The sequence below is a fragment of the Salvelinus fontinalis genome, chromosome 6, assembly GCF_029448725.1.
Source record: "Salvelinus fontinalis isolate EN_2023a chromosome 6, ASM2944872v1, whole genome shotgun sequence".
NCBI lineage: Eukaryota > Metazoa > Chordata > Actinopteri > Salmoniformes > Salmonidae > Salvelinus > Salvelinus fontinalis.
Genome location: NC_074670.1, coordinates 29,296,968 through 29,317,741, shown reverse-complemented (window position 1 = coordinate 29,317,741; position 20,774 = coordinate 29,296,968). Strand labels below are relative to the sequence as shown.

The window sequence follows — 20,774 nt, the reverse complement described above, 5'->3', positions numbered from 1 at the left end:
GGTAGGACAGGCAGGGACTTCACCAGGGGCTGCGCCTGGCTGGTAGTTGGATAGTAAGCAGTTATGCAATATCAGTAAACAGTTTACGATACGCTTGAAATGGGCATGGTCTAATTGACTCAGCAACCAAAAACACATTTCTTATTAATGAACCAGAAAATCTAGTTAAAAAAACAATATGTAATCAAAGTTATCTGGTTAACTCATTGATACCCCTCTGGATTGGTACTGTTAACTACCTAACTATAGTAGTTTAGTAAGCTTTAGTTGCCCCAATACAGGAGATCATGCTTCTCCCAACCTCATCCCTACACGAACGCAGTTTATCTGCCTGCATGCAGTCCCGACAGCGCTGGGTAGACATGTGGCTATATTCGGCTCTGGCTATTTAGTAACTGTCACATTTGTGATTAACAATGTTAACCTACAACGGTAACCTGTTTTAGACAACAAATTACACTGATTTGCAAAACAAGTTCTAACAGCTATCCACTTCCAAACCCTCCTCGCGCTTTCGTGAAAGACAGAGCCTCACGCTACAAGCCACGCTGCGCTGTGTTCCAGTCTCACCCGACAGCAGTTTACATCGAGGCGCTAGCTAGCTACACTAAACTTTGCTTGCTGTGTTCTAGAAAGTCAAGAAAGATGCATACAATTACACAATTTTTTAAATAACACAAGACTCCCTTGATCTTGGAATAATACACTCACCTTATTGACAGGCCTCTGTAGAATGTCAAACAAGAGCAATCAGACAGCCTTGCACTTGGGATGGGAAGACACTTAACTTGAAAATAGTAGCTCGCGCAACAGCTTTGCTTTTCTTGCTCAAGACGCTCCAGTGGTCAACATTCCCGATGAGGACAAGCAGCTAGCAGTTTATTTCTCAGCTGACTCAACACACACGATACAACTCCTCCCTCCCCTCTCGGCTGACTCCGCCCACATCGCCTCATGTCTCTGGGTTCTAGAGGAATATTCAGTAGACTCATCAACTGAACAAAGAGAGAGAAGTGAAGAACAAACACCATTGTGAATGCGACTTACATTTACATTTAAGTCATTTAGCAGACGCTCTTATCCAGAGCGACTTACATTTTACTTTTTTTTTTTTTTTTTTTTTTTTTTTTTAACTAGGCAAGTCAGTTAAGAACAAACTCTTATTTTCAATGACGGCCTAGGAACAGTGGGTTAACTGCCTTGTTCAGGGGCAGAACGACAGATTTGTACCTTGTCAGCTCGGGGATTTGAACTTGCAACCTTTCGGTTACTAGCCCAACGCTCTAACCACTAGGCTACCCTGCCGACTTCACTTGCATATCGTCACAACACTGTATATAGACATATGACATTTGAAATGTCTTTATTCTTTTGGAACTTTTGTGTGTAATGTTTACTGTTCATTTGTTATTTATTTCACTTTTATCTATTTCACTTGCTTTGGCAATGTATACATATGTTTCCCATGCCAATAAAGCCACTTGAGAGCATTTTATTTTATTTATTAAGATCCCCATTAGCCGACGCCAATGGTGACAGCTAGTCTTACTGGTGTACGATACAACGGAAAAGTCATTATAGATCAAATACTTTACAATTTACATACATTAACATGTAGTGTGTGTGTGTAGGGGGGGGGGAGAGACATGCCAAGAAGTCCTGTCTGCAGACATAGCACACTGCTGCAAAAATAGACACTACACACAGTAAACTTTTCCCAAATCAGTAGATACAGCCCCCATGCTCGTTCCCATGTAAATCAGGCCCCGGTGTCTCAGGTCTCAGCCTGAAGTAAGCATGTGGGTGCTAAGAAGTGGAGCGGGGACTCTGGAAAGTTCACAGTATTGCTCAGGTTTTATTTCAGTTCCAGCCCTTTGGCCTAACCCCATTTTGATCCATTGTGTCACTATTTTATAGCTTTTCAAACTGTAAATCTATATGATACTTACATAGTGGTCCTGTATGGCTCAGTTGGTAGAGTGTGGCGCTTACACCACTAGGGTTGTGGGTTTGATTCCCTGGACCACACATATGTAAAAATGTATGCACACATAACTGTAAGTCTCTTTGGATAAAAGCATCTGCTAAATAGCATATTATTATTACATCAAGCTACTATAAATCAATGAGTCGGAAGTAAGCATACACCATAGAATTACATAGCATTTTGGGGTACACTACAAAATGTACAGTTGTTTTTCAATTTCATAATCTCCTATTGGCCCTGTTGCATAGAAGTTTAATCAAGAGTTCAATGCTCTGGAGTTACCTTTCCCTAGTCCTATGCAATGTTTTGGTATTTTCCCCCTCCAAGCACTGTGTTGCAATAGGCTTACGGGAGCTATATGCCCTGCACTAACCTTGGTGACGAGTATATTTTCCTTCATATAATTGTGCAAATGTAGCCACTGTGCTATTAATATGCTACAGTATGTGATATATCAATCTGATTATTCTAGTAAAACACCTAAAATATGATTTACTCCATGAACTCAACCATGGAAAATAATTCAAAGAGTCTGTAATGCAAAAGGTTTTAAGTCAGGCTCAGCTGAGGAAAGTTCCGGCCTAATGACAGGGTAGGGAAGACAGAGGACCCGTCCTGGACTTGCAGTATCTGGGTGAAGAGAACAACTGTGGTTCCATACTGTGTGACCCTGACAACCACGCCACAATATAAAAGGGCATTGTACACAGACACAACATCACACCTTGGATCAGATCTCCTCCCTGTAACATTTTTCATGCATTAGGCCCATGTGACCATAGCCTCTGTCACAGGCTTTCACGTCGGCCAATCTTGGGAGCCGAGGCTAACGTGAACATGGTTGCATTGAAAAGCTGCATTTGATCTTCCCACGTTTTTTTCATTACAAGGATGTTCGGGCATTTCGCTGCAACTTGTATACCTGATGAAACGGTGTACGTGACAAATCAAATGTGATATAGCAGGAATCTTATTTGCAAAAGTAACACATGGAAATGGTGTTAAGACAAAGTATTGATAGCTATCATCCTTCTCAACCATGAATGCTGTGAGTTAACCACTACCTTCTTCTATGCTGTGTCATGAGCTGCCAGTAAGTCTTGATTTAGAAAGACATTTGTCTTTCCTGCATTAACGGTTGTGGCGGCAGTTGGCTTGGAACCAACCAAACACTCTGTCTTGCTGCAGTTCGTTTCGTAAGACATAATGGCCACAAATGAGCAGGAATTCTGACCGACAGAGGGCCTGTGGGCCAGCAAGTATTTACAGACCTACAGTGTGGAGAGGATTACCCTCTGGTAGCGTCCCAAATGACACCCTATTCCCTTTATAGAGCACTACTTTTAACCAAGGCCCATAGGGTAGTAGTTCACTATACAGGGAATAGGGAGCCATTTGGTACACATCGTTTCTCTGTATATGGTGAAATCTGGATCACATGGCAGACAGACACATACCCAGAAACCCAATCCCCAGATCACATACTTTTTGTGGACCTGCCCGGCCTTTGAGAGAAGCATATCAGGCAAAGCAGCGCAGGGAGCCTGTGAAGGGACATTGTGATCCCACTGCTGGTCTCAGTTCTCTCACTAACCCCTTCCCCTTGGGCCTAACTGGGTAGATCTGTAAGATGGAATCAATCTAGTGTAATAAACCACCACTACCCTGATTATACCGATCCAGACCGTTTAGATCTGCAAACGCTGAAATGTTAGGGCCCAGGAGGCCATCTATAGGATTTTTGGAGAAACCTAAACCAGTATGGTCAGGGAATACAGTTTAAGTAAAGTTATATGTCAGTTATGACCACATGATGAGTCATGGTTCAGAGTAGCTTGGAATAGTTGGGAGAGCTCTGATGTGGCAATCCTCTCAAAACAACATGTAAGCCTGGTGGCATCATAAGAAAGAGGTCTGTTTGGCTTCCAGATTTCATAAGGACAACAATAACCACAGCCAACAACCAAATGAGAAACACATCTACTGCATGTTACATTACCTGCTCCATGACTCAAGAGCTTGCCACACTACCAAACGATCAATACATAAATATACATAAGATTTTACCCTGCAGTTATAAGCTCATTGTTACATTGCACTTACACTGTATTTAGGATTAGGGTTAGGGATATGGTTAGGATTAGGGTTGCAAAGGGTCGGAAACTTTCCGGTAGATTTCCAGAAATTTTTCCAGAAATTTTTCATGGGAAGTTGAGCCCTGGAATTTGTGGAATTTTACTTAAATTCATCAAAAACATAGCTTATAACAGTAAACTTTTTTTGTGGGATACACAAGGCAATTCTAGGACTTGTGGCATATTTTGGTTAAACTATCCCCAATTCGATGGAATTGCAAACCCCTTCTTCCATCACATGTACAGCTGATTCTCAAGCTCTTGCACCCTAATGAGATGCCATTGAGCCCACACTACTACACTGTCTGAGCCAAGGACTACATGCTTTCCGGTAAGTTTTGATTACAATACTGGGTGGGGTGAATATATTTTAGATGACCACCATACTTTTTTGTTAACTAGTAAATAGTAGCCTACAGCAAAGTGTGTTTAAATCATTTCTAACTTGTTAACAATTTCTGCTAGTTAGTTTTTGCTACCATGTGGGTTTTAGCTTGCCTGCTAACTGAAGTGTTAATTTACCTCTTTCCACACATGTTTCATTTTAAAACATTTACCTGACAAAGGAGTTGTTTAATCTAACTGCTTAACTATTTATCTGTACATGGAAATGTATTTGTTTTTTTTACTCACTTTTTTCTAATCTTTACAGGAAAATGATGTGTGGAGACATTTCACTGCAGCTAATGTAGAAGGAAAATCTGTGTACATTTGCAAATACTGTGCCAAATCATATATGAATAATGCAGCAAAGATACAGAATCATCTGGCCAAGTGCATACATTTCCCTCAGCGCTCACAACAAGCAACTGACAAAAGTCCCTCTACTTCTATTCGAGGTGAAAATGAAGAATCAGACAGACACCTTATCGATAACAACAGCTCATGGCTCAAGGTTCTTTGACTCAATGGAGGAATGTAGTCAGAGAAATGCTGATGAATGTCTTGTTCAAGCTGTGTATGCAACTGGTTCACCTCTGATACTCACAGGCAATGTGTATTGGAAGAGATTTCTGAATGTTCTTCGCCCAGCATACACCCCTCCAACCAGACATGCTTTATCTACTCATTTGCTGGATGCAGAGTTCAAGTGAATGTCAGGCAAATCAGAGAAAGCAGACTGTATTGCAATAATCTCTGATGGGTGGTCGAATGTTCGTGGGCAAGGAATAATTAACTACATCATCTCCACCCCTCAACCAGTACTCTACAAGAGCACAGACACAAGGGACAACAGACACCAGTCTCTACATTGCAGATGAGCTGAAGGCAGCCATCAATGACCTTGGACCACAGAAAGTACTTAAACTGCTGACAGACAATGCTGCTTGGTCTAAAGTGGAGGAGTCCTACCCTCACATCACACCCATTGGCTGTGCTACTCATGCATTGAATCTGCTCCTCAAGGACACCATGGCACTGAAACAATGGATACACTCTACAAGAGAGCCAAGGAAATGGTTAGGTATGTGAAGGGTCATCAAGTTATAGCAGCAATCTATCTCACCAAGCAAAGTGAGAAGAATAAGAGCACCACATTGAAGATGCCCAGCAACACCCATTGGGGTGGTGTTGTCATCACATTTGAGTCTCCTGGAGGGGAAGGAGTCTCTCCAATGGCCATATCACAGTCTGCCGATATGGACAGCCCCATCAAGAGGAACCTCCTGGATTATGTATTTTGGGAGAGTGGTAAGCAGCCTGAAACTTCTGAAACCTATAGCAGTAGCCATTGCACAGATTGAGGGAGACAATCCCATCCTGTCTGATGTTCGAACTCTGCTTGCAGATGTACGAGAAGAAATCCATACTGCCCTGCCCACTTCACTGTTGCTCCAAGCAGAGGAAACTGCAGTTCTGAAATGCATCAAAAAGCATGAAGAGTTCTGCCTGAAGCCCATACTCACCGCAGCGTACATGTTGGACCCCAAGTAGGCAAGAGCATCCTGTCTGGTGCAGAGATCAACAAGGCATATGGTGTCATCTCGCCACCTTGGCCTGGATGAGGGCAAGGTTCTTGGCAGTCTGGCAAAGTACACTTCCAAGCAAGGGCTTTGGGATGGAGATGCAATATGGCAGTAGTGCCAACCAACATATCTCATCAGCCACCTGGTGGAAGGGACTTTGTGGATCTGAGCCTCTTTCCCCTGTTGCCTCCATCATCCTCCAAATCCCACACAACATCAGCCGCCTCAGAGCGCAACTGGTTCTTGTTTGGGAACACACACACCAAAGCACGTAGCATGCTGACCAACACAAAGGTTGAAAAATTGGTGGCCATCCTGGCAAATTTGAGGCTTTTTGAGCCTGACAACGAGCCATCCTCAACAAGGTTGGAAAATGACAGTGAAGATGAGGCCTCAGAGTCTGATGTTCAAGAGGTGGACATTGAGGAGGTCCCGGGAGAAGACATGGAAGCCTGAGAGGAAGACAACCAAAGTTTTAGTTTCTAGACTAACATTTTAGATGTATGTTGAAAACGTTTTTGGAAGATGCGATGGCTCATTGGGGATCATTCAATATTCCCTTTTGTTGTTCAGTGAAATCATCCCATGTGAAGAGTCAACTCACTTAAAGTTAAATTCATAACAAAATAGTTTTTTTTATTTCTATTGGAAGGATTTAATCATTTGCAATTATGTCTAGTTATGAAAAGGTAAAAGATTTATGTTCCTGTCTCCATATGATATGGTAAATATATCCAATGGAAAAAGCATCTACATTTAAATGGTATAAATATTAATTTCCATATATTTCCGTTAATTCCTATATATTCCCGCTAATTCCCACGGAAAGTTTCCACATCTGAATATTCTCCAAAATGCGCAACCCTAGTTAGGATTAAAGTTATTGCAAGTAGTTACACTGTACTTACATTATAGCTACAATGTAATTTAAAGTGCACATCCAGACAGTATTTAAGAACAATGTACAGAAGAAAAAACTGTTACATGGTTACAAAAATCATTTATTGAAAAAAGTATAATTTGTGGATGAAATAAAATGTGAAATTCTTCCAAAAACAACATGCACTTAACATAAAAAAGCAATAGTTTATAAAACTAAATTTGATTGAATTTCTATTCTATTTATTTCCAATTTTAACAACAGTTTATTACTGTAATCATTTATCTGTAGTTAACAAAATATACAACTTTCTAGCCTAAAACTCAACTCTGGAACTCGAAGTCAGTTCCTTTGCTTTTTTTCATTGTTCCTCTCTAATCGGGGACTGATTTAGACCTGGGACACCAGGTGGGGGAAATTCATTATCAGGTAACACAGAAAACCAGCAGGCTCCAGGCCTGGTAGGGTAAGAGTTGAATACCCCTGATCTAGAACATAAGAAAACGTCTAAACTGAATTTTAAGGAACTGGACAACCTATGAATCCATCTTTTGATAGACCAGTCTAGAATCTTGTGGTCCCTATTTTCATGGTTTACACTGGGTGGCCCTTTAAGTCTATCATTCAGTCATTCTGATCAATATCGATAGTACTTCATTTGTAAAATATATTATAATATTAACTTTTGCTTTCTTTCAACTACTATAGTAATGCCATAAAACGTCTAGAGAGACAAGCTCATGTACAGTACTGCACATCAGATCTAGTTGAATACAATAACAAAAAGCTGTGCACTGGAGCCCCATGCAAACAACATAGAACACTTTGTGATTAAATAAACAATAAAATCATAGCAAATATTAACCAGACTTTTTTTCTGAAAATGGAGTAACAGCCCATACCTCTTGTTCATTACTCATATCTAATGATTAGTAAACTATTTTACTAAGTCATGGTGATATTATTCACCAATAGTTACACATAAACAGAAATGTTTCAAAAATGCTTTTGTAACGTCAAGAAAGGATATGTTAGTCATCTTTTCTAGGCATTATAAATCAAAGAATAAAAACATGTAAAGGTTGAATAGCAGCATAGATGAGATCTAAAAACCCAGAGCTTTGCAAAATAAACTAGTGCAGGTTCCAAATGGTACCCGATTCCCTATTTAGTGCACTAGTTTTGCCAAGGGCCCATAAGGTTTTGGTCAAAAGTAGTGTACTATATAGGGACAAGCCTGCCATTTGGGATACATACCTAATCACCACCTGGAGCCACCTTGGAGCTAAATTTTGTCATGCTTGACCAGTGTTACTCATTGCACTATGTCAAGGAGTCTGATCCATTGCATCTTATTACATGGAATATATACAGCAAATATGTAATAATCAAATATAACACTGACAGTAAGACAGCATGAGGCATCAATTCCATGTGGACTAGTATTAAAAAGTAAAAGACAAATAATAAAAGAGCAAAAATGATTTCTTAAGATTATTATTATCAGCAAGAGCAGCTAATAAATAGCAACAAAAATTATTGGCACATGCTTTTGTACAGCAATTCATCTTTCCAGTTGTTGCAACTATTCAAGTACACATAACTGGATACATATACATAAGGACAGTGATAAATTAAGGTGAAAGACAACATATTATTTGGCTGCCTACGACGATTCTAATCAGATGGTTTGCAAGATGTTCTGGAATCATTCTGGAAGATTCTTTATTGTCCTTGTGAGAGGGATGATGCTGCTTGTATAGTACCAAGTCTACCGTTCACTTGAACTGTTTTTGTGGGGGCATTGACCTGAATAAAATAGATGAAACATGAAAACCTGTGTTATTCTTTGCTCTGTACCAATTAAAAATTGCCTGACATTGAGTTCAAGTTAACAGAGTTCAGATCATGCAAGAAGTAAAATCATTTGTAAAGAATGGAAGTGTTTTTATTGTATTTGTCTCATTGATTAATCTAATGGAATAATACATTGCTCAAGCTGCACAGCCCCACAGACTGTGGAACTACGTGATGGAATCTTGGTCACCAACTAGCACAGAATGTTTCCCAGGAGTTCTTTGTTCCGTCACAGACATGTTGCAACAAAAGACAAGGTAATACTAGGTAAGAAATGGTGGGTAGTTGCCTGGCTGGTGAGTGCATGCACAAAAGGTCATTTATGATCACCTCCATTTGCTCTATCTGAAAACATTGAATTGACAACCTGTAACTTGATGACTAAACTCGCTCCCAATAACTGTCTCCCTCTTTTGTGTGTTGCTAATGTATTGTTATTGTGGCTGCCTACAGTACTGAACGTACTGTACCTTCTTCAGGCGATCAGCTGCAGAGCCAGAGCGGATGGCCTCCAGCATTGCGTCCCGAGCCAGAGCGGGATTCCCCCCAGCCTCCAGGGGATCCCCCACCATAGTGGGCTTGGGCTGAGTGGAGGGAGGGGCAGGAGGAGGTGGAGGGAGCATAGAGGGGGGTGGAGGAGGCACAAATGGAGGAGGGGGAGGCATGGCAGGGAAGGCATCACACAGAGTTCTGTTCTCCTCCTCAGTCTTCCTGAACTTGTCAAGCTCCTCTGCAGCCTGGGATATGGTCTGTGGAGCGTAGAGAGGGGAACAATGGCAGTCCAGATACATAGACCCATTTGACGGCTGCTTTCACATGCACGCACACACAATTTCCCTCTTATACCTTGTTAACCGCAGTGGTTTACTAGGCAGCAAAACAAAGGTTTAAAGGCATTTCAAACAGCTTTGCAACTCTAAGTTAAGCTGTCGCTAGCCTGGATCTACTTTAGCTCCACCAACTAAATTTGACAGGCAGCTAAGGAATAGAGTCAAGAACTCCCATCAAACATTCCATTCTTTTTTTATCAAACCTAAATTCCACGTTATTGCCCTGACAACCTGATTTAGTAATGCACATTTCTGAGATTCCTGCTGGTGAGCTGGGCAGGAACATTCTAGAGCTCACCACATCGGTCCTCCCTCACAACTACACATTTCCTCCTCTCATTTCACCATGGTCCTTACATGAAAACAAACCACATCACATTCAAGGGGAACGCAAATAGACTCATATATATAATAAACATAGTGCTGCTTGTTCTCCTGAATTGAGCTATTTAGTGACATGCAACAGATCCTCTGTGCTACATCAAGACATTGCAAAACCAACGCAAAACCCCATCTGACTCTTGGCTATAGCTTACCTTCCTTAGCCCTGCAGCGTTACTTTGGCCTCTAATGGCTGCCAGTAGCACACATCGCTCATTCTCTTCCTCAACAAAGGACGATTTCTTCAAAGTGCTGCTTGCACTTGAGTCCGATACCTAGTCCGACAGGGAAATTCAGGGAAATTAGAAACCAAACCTCTACATTACACTCATTATAAGTAGCTGTAGACTTCCACTTAAAAAGAAAAAAGAAAAACAGTGATCTTTGTGAAGTTAGCATGACGGTCTCTCTATCTCGCTCACCTTTCTGAGCATCTCCTTCCCATCCCCACACTGGATGGCTGACATCAGAGTGGTGTGTAGCGACGTGTCCATCTGGACCGACTTCATGATCACAGGTTTGAACTTCTTCACCGGCCCAAACAGACTGACCTGCTGGGGCTCTGGGAGGTCGTTGCTGGCAGCAGCTGCAGCTGCTCGTGGTGGTTCAGGCTTCATTGCCAGGGCTGGATGACCTTTGGGACCTACTGTCTCTGATCTGCTCTGTGCAGGTGGTGGACCCTGCGAGGGCTTGGAGACGACAGGTACCTGTTTAGTAGGGGATTGTGGTGCTGGTGGTGGGGGTGTCATCTGTGCCTGGTGTCTGGGGGGCCCATGCTGCTTAGTGTTATTGGCCACTGTATCAGAGTCCAGTGACTTGGAGCTCCATCCAGCAACTCGCAGGGTAGAACTGCTCCCATAACCACTCCTGTCCACTCCTTGCATCGACTCACCAGAGACTACCCGTTTCTCTGCTGAGAGGTAGTCAGGGTAACATTTAGCACCGGCGTGATAGGATCCAGACGCAGAGCTGCTCTCCTTCTTCACTGGTACATTCATAGATGGACCAGAGGAACGCTGTGGATTTACATGAAAGGATCGACCCTCTTTCTGATAGCCGTAACTACCAGGTGGCTTTCTCACAGGGCCAGACAACTCCGCTGGTACTTCTTGGAAGTTTTCAGCTTTGGCCATGGTGGGCTTCACAGCGTATTTAGCAATGGCAGAAGCTACGTACTGACTGGACGTTCTCCTGGATGGCTTGAGGAAGGAAAGGTTTCTCTTCTGATCTTGGAGAATACCAGGGTTCAGTTTCATAGTCTTCTGCTGCACAGGTGTCTCTGAAACTGGAACTGGGGCCTTGCCCTCTGCTTCCTGTGAGATGTCCTTTGTTACCTCAACAACATCTTTGCATGTTTCCTTAGGTGTCATCTTGGCTACAGGTTCACAGCCCTTAGGTGTTGCCTTGGCTGCAGGTGGCTCAGAGGCTACAACCCGATGTGTGGGTTTGTGGACCTCAGACTCTGGGCTCTGGGTCTTTGTGAAAGGGACAGGCCCTCTACTAGTGGGGAGTGAAGGTGCAGAAGTGTCCTGCTTCTCCGAGGAGCTCCAGAATGCTTTGGCTTTCCCCAGGAGTGGTGAGACGGAGTCATCTTTGTTGATCCCAGACTCAGAGGAACCGCCAAACTTGTTTCGGGCAATGGCTACTTTGACCATGTTACCCTGATCGTCAATTCTAATGGCACCTGTTGTCAGAGTGGCCGGGGCCTCTGCTGGCTTCTGAGGCTGGGTTGCAACTGCGGGCTTGGGAGGGACGATAGTGAATGTCTTCATACCAAATCGGGAGACTGGGCTACATGTGATTTTCGTTTGTGCCTGGGAGGCAGCGTGGCCTCTATAGGTGGGAACCTCTTCCTCAGGGGACTTGGAATGGCTCTCTGGGACAGCGAGAGAGCTGTTGACAGGTGAGGCTTTCCTCTCAGCTCCATCAGCGGACTCCCGTCTTTGAACTTCAACTTTAGTCTTAGAGATCGCTGCTGTATGGTCTTTCCGCATGGTGCCATTGGCAAGCTTCTTCCCAGGTGATTTGAGGCGCTGCGCGGGCTGTGGTTGAGCAGAGCTGACTTTGCTGGAGCCGTCAGACATACAGGCGTTGTTGTTTTTGTTCTGTATGCCACCAACACTTGAATGATGATGACTGTGGTTCAGGTCTTTATTGTCTGTTGTTTGAGAGCTACTCATTAGTGTGGCTTGGTGATCCGTCATGCTCGGTGTCTCGTAGTCCTCCAGGACTTCATCTATGGCTGTGACCGGGACTTCCATATCCACCACAGACACGGGGATGTCATTGCTCTCAGTGGACCTCACGTAGGGGTGCTGTTGCACTGAAATAGCATCTATGTGACTTATATCTAGTGGACATGGACAAATGAAAATACATGTGTTAGCCGGTCTGCTTATTGACTATACAACAAGTCTATTTTGGTCCTGTGCATCCATTGTGGTTTCCAGGATGTCTCCAGTATGTAATTCATGTGCATTTGATGGACAATAAAATATTTTTTCTTTGAATTTGTGTTCTACTAAAAGCTCACCTGCTAGATCAGCATCCAGATCAGCCAGAGTCTGGTGGAGCTGAGTGGTGAGCTCTGGGTCCTCTTCATAGATGTCCTTTGTTTTGCCTGCTTTGTCGTTGTGGCTGATATCACTGCTGTGTCTAAGGGAGGAGGGGGTAATACAAGTTAAGTTTTGAACTGTTGGGCAGGTTAACTCAAGTTAACTCAAAAGTTTAAAAGTTACATTTAGGTGAGGGAGTCTACTGCCCTTGAAATATTAATTCATAGTACTTGTGTTTGAGTTTATATTTCTTTTACACTTAATTCAAGGTGTCCACTGAGCATGCCTGTTTTATTAATGCGTGTCTTTTCTAAACTAACCTAAAATGGCATGGGGTCATATTTCTTCTCTTCTTGGCCAAGCCAAAGAGAACTTTCCTCCTGCAGACTAGGTAGAGCCTATTTTCTTGAGAAAAACCCCAGAGCTTTCAATTTAGAGCCAAGCAGATTTAAGTGACGCTGCAGGCTTTGGAAGGTAGCCCCTTAGCTTCAACACATGTGGACTGCAGTGACTCAGTCAGGAAGCACTGTTGGCGTAGTAAAACAGGCCTTTAAAAACAAGCCGGTGCAGAGACGTGCGAGACGTGAGATAGCTGACTAAATAGTGAGACGTGGAACTGAGAACTGGGAGCGAGAAGGGAGTTGGTAAATCACAGGGAGGATCTGACTCGTTGGTTGACTGGGACATCCAAGGCTAGGTACCATTCTAATGACAAAAACAGCTTTAGCTAGGGTCTGCGACAAGGCTAGTAGTAGTAAGTGCATAAGGGTAGGATAACAATTGAAAAGCAGTGTGAGTTTGACTTTACTAAGTGTCCACCCTGAACATTGCTATGATAATGCAGTGAGCAGAGCAGATCAGTGGTAGCACAGCTACAGTACCTGTGTCTGGAGCCCCACGTGGCACAGCCCTCGTCACTATCACTAGAACAGTCCTTTGTGAGGGGATGGATCACGGGGTGAGAGGAGCCAGAAGAGCTCAGGGAGAGGCTGCCGTCAGGGGAGGTAGGGTGGGTGGTGTTGGAGGCCGATGGGGAGCTGACCAGGCCAGAGTCCTCCGCCATGCCCTCGGAGGCTGCATAGCCCTGGTCCTGGTAACTGCCACTGCTGCCCATGGATAAAGTCTCCTCTGGCTCTGTGTCTGGGGTCTGGCGTCCTGCCACGGAGAGCCGCCGGGAGTGCAGCCAAGCTGGGGTCCGGGCAGAGGGGTGGTAGACATGATCATCATCCTCATCATCAACAGCATAATCATCAGTATTATTATCAGTATTATCAACTGACAGAAGAAATCTGTATAATGAAGCAAAATAAGCTGATCTAGTTACAATGTTATCTGTGGTCTATTGAGAAGAACAGTTCACAGCAACAAAAAAAAGAGAGGTTGTACAAGCATGTGCATGACAGAGAAAGGAGGAAAGCAGAGAGGGTAAGAGTGAGAAAAATGTTATTATACAATGTTAGCCAGACATATATTCTGAGATACACACTTGTGGCTCAATGAAACCCCTACGTTGATGTGGGCAGTCTTAAACATACCTTATGATCCTGTACTCAGTATTTGTCATGAACGATATTGACATGTTGCATCATATACCGTAGTCCTATGGTCTCCCACTTGGCTTTGGAGCAAAACATTTAGATTGTATAACGTCTCACTTATCTCACTGGCCATCAAGCCAAAAGCAGGAGCATTAATACATACAGTTGAAGTCGGAAGTTTACATAGACCTCAGCAAAATACATTTAAACTCAGTTTTTCACAATTCCTGACATTTAATCCTAGTAAAAATTCCCTATCTTAGGTCAGTTAGGATACCCACTTTATTTTAAGAATGTGAAATTTCAGAATAATAGTAGAGAATTATTTATTTCAGCTTTTATTTCTTTCATCACATTCCCAGTGGATCAGAAGTTTACATGCACTCAATTAGTATTTGGTAGCATTCCCCTTAAATTGTATAACTTGGGTCAAACGTTTCGGGTAAGTTGGGTCAATTTTGGCCCATTCCTCTTGACAGAGCTGGTGTTACTGAGTCAGGTTTGTATGCCTCCTTGCTCGCACATGCTTTTTCAGTTCTGCCCACAAATTGTCTATAGGGTTGAGGTCAGGGCTTGTGATGACCCCTCCAATACCTTGACTTTGCTGTCCTTAAGCCATTTTGCCACAACTTTGTAAGTATGCTTGGGGTCATTATCCATTTGGAAGACCCATTTGCGACCCAGCTTTAAATTCGTGACTGATGCCTTGAGATGTTGCTTCAATATATCCACATAATGTTCCTGCCTCATGATGCCATCTATTTTGTGAAGTGCACCAGTCCCTCCTGCAGCAAAGCACCCCACAACATGATGCTGCCACCCCCGTGCTTCACGGTTGGGATGGTGTTCTTCGGCTTGCAAGCATCCCCCGTTTTCCTCCAAACATAACGATGGTCATTATGGCCAAACAGTTCTATTTTTTTTATTGATCAGACCAGAGGACATTTCTCCAAAAAGTACGATTTTTGTCCCCATGTGCGTTGCAAACCGTAGTCTGGCTTTTTTATGGCGGTTTTGGAGCAGTGGCTTCTTCCTTGCTGAGCGGCCTTTCAAGTTTTGTAGATATAGGACTCGTTTTACTGTGGATATAGATACTTTTGTACCCGTTTCCTTCAGCATCTTCACAAGGTCCTTTGCTGTTGTTCTGGGATTGATTTGCACTTTTCGCAACAAAGTACGTTCATCTTTAGGAGACAGAACGTGTCTCTTTCCTGAGCGGTATGATGGCTGCGTGGTCCCATGGTGTTTATACTTGCGTACTATTGTTTGTACAGATGAACGTGGTACATTCAGGCGTTTGGAAATTGCTCCCAAGGATGAACCAGACTTGTGGAGGTCTTCAATTGTTGGGAAAATTACTTGTGTCTTGAACAAAGTAGATGTCCTAACCGACTTGCCAAAACTACAGTTTGTTAACAAGAAATTTGTGGTGGTTGAAAAACGAGTTTTAAGGACTCCAACCTAAGTGTATGTAAACTTCCGACTTTAACTGTATGTTCCATTTATTAGGTATACATTATTATCCAGCCAGCATGCAGAGCACATTACTGAGAAGTCGTTAGAGCGATGTTTTAAAGCCACCTAACCCATGAGTGTGTGAGAGCTGGGCCTGTCAACTTCAGGCAGAGCTGTAATGGTGAAGAGAGCCTGTTCCTGGAGATCCAGTGACTCACACAGAGTGGCCCTCCCAACCCTTTCCCAGCACTGGCTTAGCCATCCAAAACAAAATCTTACACAAACATGAACTCATCCTTGCTCCCATCACATAAACCCAAACCATGCACAAACCAAGTCAAGACTCTCTGGCAGTAACTCTCTCTCTATGCCAGTAACACTCTCTCACACACATCCAGTCATAGACATCTATCATCTCTCTATCCACAACATACTGAAACACACTAAGCCACATTACCAGCACACACAGACCAAAATCCCAATCTCAAATAATTTCCTCATGGCCTCAATACACAAATGGTGTTAAGTCTTTAATGTCAAATGAAATGATAAAATAATGTTTTCATGCTTGTCCATTTCAAGGAAATCCTTGATCTCAATGATCTGTCTTGGACGCCATGCTAATTTTGCACTTGTAATGATAAACATGTTTTTAAATGCTTTTTTTGTACAATATAACACAATTAAAACCCACATGAATGCTGCTATTGACAAAGGCACTTAGAGGGCTGAATATCTGGATAAGCCAATACAGAAGAGTTATTTATTTCACTCACACATCCAACGTAAAAGCTAAAGACATGTGAACAAGAGTGACTTCTATTTAGCTCTACACTGATATGTTGTCACAGTGAAGCTGCTTCTCACAAACCCACTAATACTAACCAATGTCCCAGGAGTTCAACTCATAAAAAGAATGAACCCTCCACATAAAAAGTGTCATTGATTTATTGGTCACTCCTTAATGGAGTCAACCAATCAGCATGCAGAGAAACAACAGCCTGGTTTCTAGTTACTAACCATTACAAACACTAAGCAATAACAAAGACAACCTTTACCACCACCATCAAATCATTGATTTGGAGATATCGTTTGACTTTCCTTACACCCTCAATTTTAAATGTCTCCATCAATCACTCCACACTCAATACATGTATGGCTATTTCATCTGCACTTAAACAGCCTACTGATCACACACATCCCTGTCCCCATCAGCCCTCACACATCACGTTCCTCACACATCACGTTCCTCTTAGTTCTCTACCGTACCAACCACTGTATAACTACCTGAAATACAAAATGGCTTATAGTTTATACTGTATATACAGACAATTATAAAAACAAGCCACAAAAACAAGGAAAAGAAAAAACATCAACAAGAGGGGGATTTGAAAGTGTAGAGATGGGAAAGAAAGGAAGTTCAAGGGGCAGTTCTAAGAACAGAAAAGGAGGATGGAAGGAGCAGAGGTCCAGCAGGAAGAGATGAAGGTGCAGAAGAGGCGAGGGAGGAGAGGAAGACAGTGAGAGGACGGCAGGCCAGAGAAGTCTGTCTGTCTGTTCACCGAGGCTTGGAGAACGGGAAACGGACAGGGGCACAGCAGTAGACTGTGGAGGGGAGAGGCAAAGAGAGAGAAAAGAAGACATGAGATAGAACTAGGACAGGGTAGATAAAGGTGTTCTGGAGCCCTGGAGTAAGAAGTTGCCGCTATCGCAGCCTGACAACAGAAACAGAAAAGCACAGCCTTTTACAGACAGCAGGAGATAAAAAACATACGATAAAAGCCTCACAGGTTCATTAACGTTGCGTCTTAAATGGCACACAATTCCCTATATAGTGCATTAGTTTTGAACAGAGCTCTATAGGCCCTGGTCAAAATAAGAGCATTATATAGAGAATAGGGTACCATTTGGGATACAAGGAACTTCACTGTCACAGCTGACCTTCAGCATTGGGCTCAGGTGGCCTATCAGCCTGTCTGTTATAAAGGAGGCCTCGTAACTGTTTAACTGGCTGCAAAGGAGATGAACGACGTGGCAAGCCTGGATAGAATGCCCACATGAGCCGGACTACACATTAAGAGTGAAAACTGTGATACACACAGAGATTGATTTTAACATTTTTGTCATTTAGCAGAAGCTCTGATCCAGAGCAACTTACAGTAGTTAGTGCATACATTTTCATACTTTTTTTTCTCTTTGTACTGGTCCCCTCTGGGACTCAACCCCACAACCATGGCATTGCAAGCACCATGGTCTACCAACTGAGCCACCCGGGACATTCAACATTCAACAACAACTATGAAGTTCAGGGAGGGAAGCAGCACTGAAAAAGGAGAGGAGTTAGAGGAAGACATGAAGGTTGGAAGGAGAGTGGCTGGCTAGCAGAGGGAAAGGTAGCCCAATAGTAGAGGTGTCAGCTGGGATGAGAGACCTACACTGAGGGGCCTCCTCCCTGTGGCTCTCTGGTGAGGCATCAGGGGAGTCTGGGTCTGAGGGAGGGGGAGGGTACTGCGGGGGTGGGGGGATGACTAACTGGGGGGGCTCCCGTACTGGGGTTCGCAGAGGTTTGAGTGGCACTGGACGCTCAGCACCTAAAGAAAAGGAGGGATGCAGTAAGCACTGGGTGTTAGAATGGGGGAAATCAATAAGCTTAAATTATATTGCCTTTGTTCATCATACTGTGCAGAAAGATTTTTTTTTTTTTTTTTTACATTAAACAAAATACACAAGACCATCAATGAATGGGTACATTAACAAATAACTGAAAGCTGCTTATAACTGCTTAATGTATGTGGAGAAAGTACAGTAAAGCTACTCGTTTGAATGGAAGCTTCTCAGTGGCAATTGTGTTGCTTGCTGATCAGTCTCTAATCAGAGCCCCTTAAACAGAGCAGAGCAGAGATAACATCAGACTACGCCCCAGACTCCAGCTATGGGAGATAGAAATGGAGCTTCATAAAACACTCCAGGCCAGGGCTGGACCCCCTCATTTGGGGGCCCCTGTTTTAGAAAAACAGATGATTTTTTTAGGAAAACAGCTAACTTCCTGCATTTTAACACATTTTGTGTCCAAAGAATTTGAAGTTCTGTAAAGCTAGTCTACACATTTTGTCACGAGGCTCTGAAAATATGCTGCAATTTTAAAGCTAATTTCCTGCAATTCTACACTTTTTGTCATGGGTCAGATAAAAAAAAATAATGCTGTTTGATAGCTAATCTCATGTTATTGTTCTCATTTTGCCAAGAGGCTGAGAGAAAATGTTGCAGTTTTAACCTTTTCACCTGTGAGTTCCAAATATCTTTAACGGTCACCCCAGCGTGAGTTGTTTTATGCACCTGATGTCAGAATGCACTGTTCCAAAATGTGATTGATGCGCAACAGGACAGTTAACCCACGCTGCCTGCTAATTATCTAAAGGCTGTTTCAACTTGTCAATTTCTAATTATTTTCTAACAAGTTTGATTTTCTAACAACGGTATGAATTGAGGTGTGTTCCGCCTCCTCGGAACACATAAAAGTAGCCCATTTCACTGTTTCGGACAATGTATGTTTGAGGCTTTACTGAGCCGGACAAACTTTTCTCTTCGAGGAGAGCCCAAGCACCTCCCCAGTGTTTCCACAGATCAAATATGCAGATATTTGCGCAGTCTTGCACAAACTTTTTCCCCCTGGCACATTTTCTGGCTGGTGCTCGCATTGCCTCGATTGCTGTTTTCCTTACAAATAATAACTTCGGACATGTCTGCGTTCCTATCAAAGTAAGTGCCTTATTTTCTGTATATCGTGTTGTCTTTTCTACTGTAGCATACAGTATGTATTGAGCATAATGTATTTCCAGTTTTATTCACGTTTTCAAGTACTGTTGACAAATAATGCATTCAGATTATTGCATTTGATATGTGTAAAATACTTTTTTGAATGTTGTACTGATTATGATGAGCTAATGCGAAGCTATTTGCCAGCTAAGTGTGATGCCATGTTTGTTGACATTATACAATGCATTCTGGGTGTCACGTAAACATCTGTCAGACAAAATATGTTATAATGAGGTGAAGGAATATTTCACTCATCTTTCGAGTAAACTTCCGTAAGTGAATGATCATAGACAACACATCCCCTTCAACATGCATACTGCAAACAGACCAAACTTATCTTGCCTCCTCTTATTATCTTTGGTTGACGCGAAAAAACAAAACAGGGTGGCGTGCACACACTACCCATCGCCGGATTACATTAGATTTTTAGAAAGTGTTTTACTCAATTATTTTGATCAATTGTGAGCTCACCCTTGACGTGATGAATTGTAAATAGTTATTTCTATTAGTTAGTTCACATTGTTGTTTCTGTTAGCTAACTATGACTGCTTGTGTTACGTCAATCTTTCATCAGTTAGCGCTAGAATTAATGTCGTCTACATTTTCCGGGTTTGGATGATTGTGTTACGCTGCCGCTACTTCTGTGAATGTCTGAACATTGCATCCCAAAATCAACTGGTCACATTCAGGACATAACTTTGTAAGGACTGTGTTTGTGCAAAATATTTCTGTGAAGAAACAGTGTGGCCAGCTCAAACGCTGACATCCAGGGGGCTTCAGAACAGTAGGCCACTTGACAAAACAAGAAACTTCATATGTGGTGTTTTATGTAACAGTGTTTAATCAAAATTAGTCAACAGTTGACTATAGATTTTCAGAATATTGTCATCTTGGATTTCCATTTAAAAAGGGGGTCTGCTTTGACTCATATCAGTGATCACATACATAGTATGGGCACAGAGCAGCAGTAAACTCAGAGAAACATTCAGAGAAATCTTTGTGATCATGATCTCACAAAGACTGATGGCACTGTGTGGACTGGAGCTGAACGGCCTGCCACGGGGGTGTAACTGTTTATTGGTCCTAAATAGGACCCTATTACCTGTATAGTGCACTACTTTTGACCTTGGCCCATAGGGCTCTTGTCATAAATAGTGCCCTATAAGGGAACAGGGTGCCAATTGGGATAAAACCAGTAAAAGGCTGATGTAATTGCAGCCAGTGCTGAGCGATGTGAGCAATATGTCAACGTATGCCTCACATCCCTTACTCAGCAGCTGATGGACCACATGGAGTAGAGCTGGCCGTGGGAGTGACTGACTAACTCTGCGCCTCGGGCCCTTTAGATTACTGACTGCGTTCCAAGTGTGACA

General features: G+C 42.8%; 2 protein-coding genes across 4 annotated transcripts in view; both read right to left on the bottom strand.

Annotated features, from left to right (window-relative positions):
* Positions 1–905, bottom strand: part of LOC129857585 (growth factor receptor-bound protein 10-like) — a 78,816-nt gene extending 77,911 nt beyond the window's left edge. For both annotated transcript variants that reach the window (XM_055925998.1, XM_055925999.1), the window contains exon 1: positions 712–905. The gene's annotated coding sequence lies outside the window, so the exon portion shown is untranslated. The remainder of the gene's footprint in view (positions 1–711) is intronic.
* A 6,164-nt stretch (positions 906–7,069) lies between these two features.
* LOC129857584 (protein cordon-bleu-like) overlaps positions 7,070–20,774 on the bottom strand; it is a 59,180-nt gene continuing 45,475 nt past the window's right edge. The window contains exons 10-16 of one of the 2 annotated variants that reach the window (XM_055925995.1): positions 18,021–18,176; positions 13,474–13,780; positions 12,571–12,692; positions 10,460–12,387; positions 10,193–10,312; positions 9,297–9,575; positions 7,070–8,778 (exon numbers count right to left, since the gene is read on the bottom strand). In XM_055925995.1, the coding sequence (XP_055781970.1) occupies positions 8,695–8,778; positions 9,297–9,575; positions 10,193–10,312; positions 10,460–12,387; positions 12,571–12,692; positions 13,474–13,780; positions 18,021–18,176 (2,996 nt within the window). In that variant the 3' untranslated portion in view covers positions 7,070–8,694. The remainder of the gene's footprint in view (positions 8,779–9,296; positions 9,576–10,192; positions 10,313–10,459; positions 12,388–12,570; positions 12,693–13,473; positions 13,781–18,020; positions 18,177–20,774) is intronic. The other variant, XM_055925996.1, reaches the window with a different exon arrangement.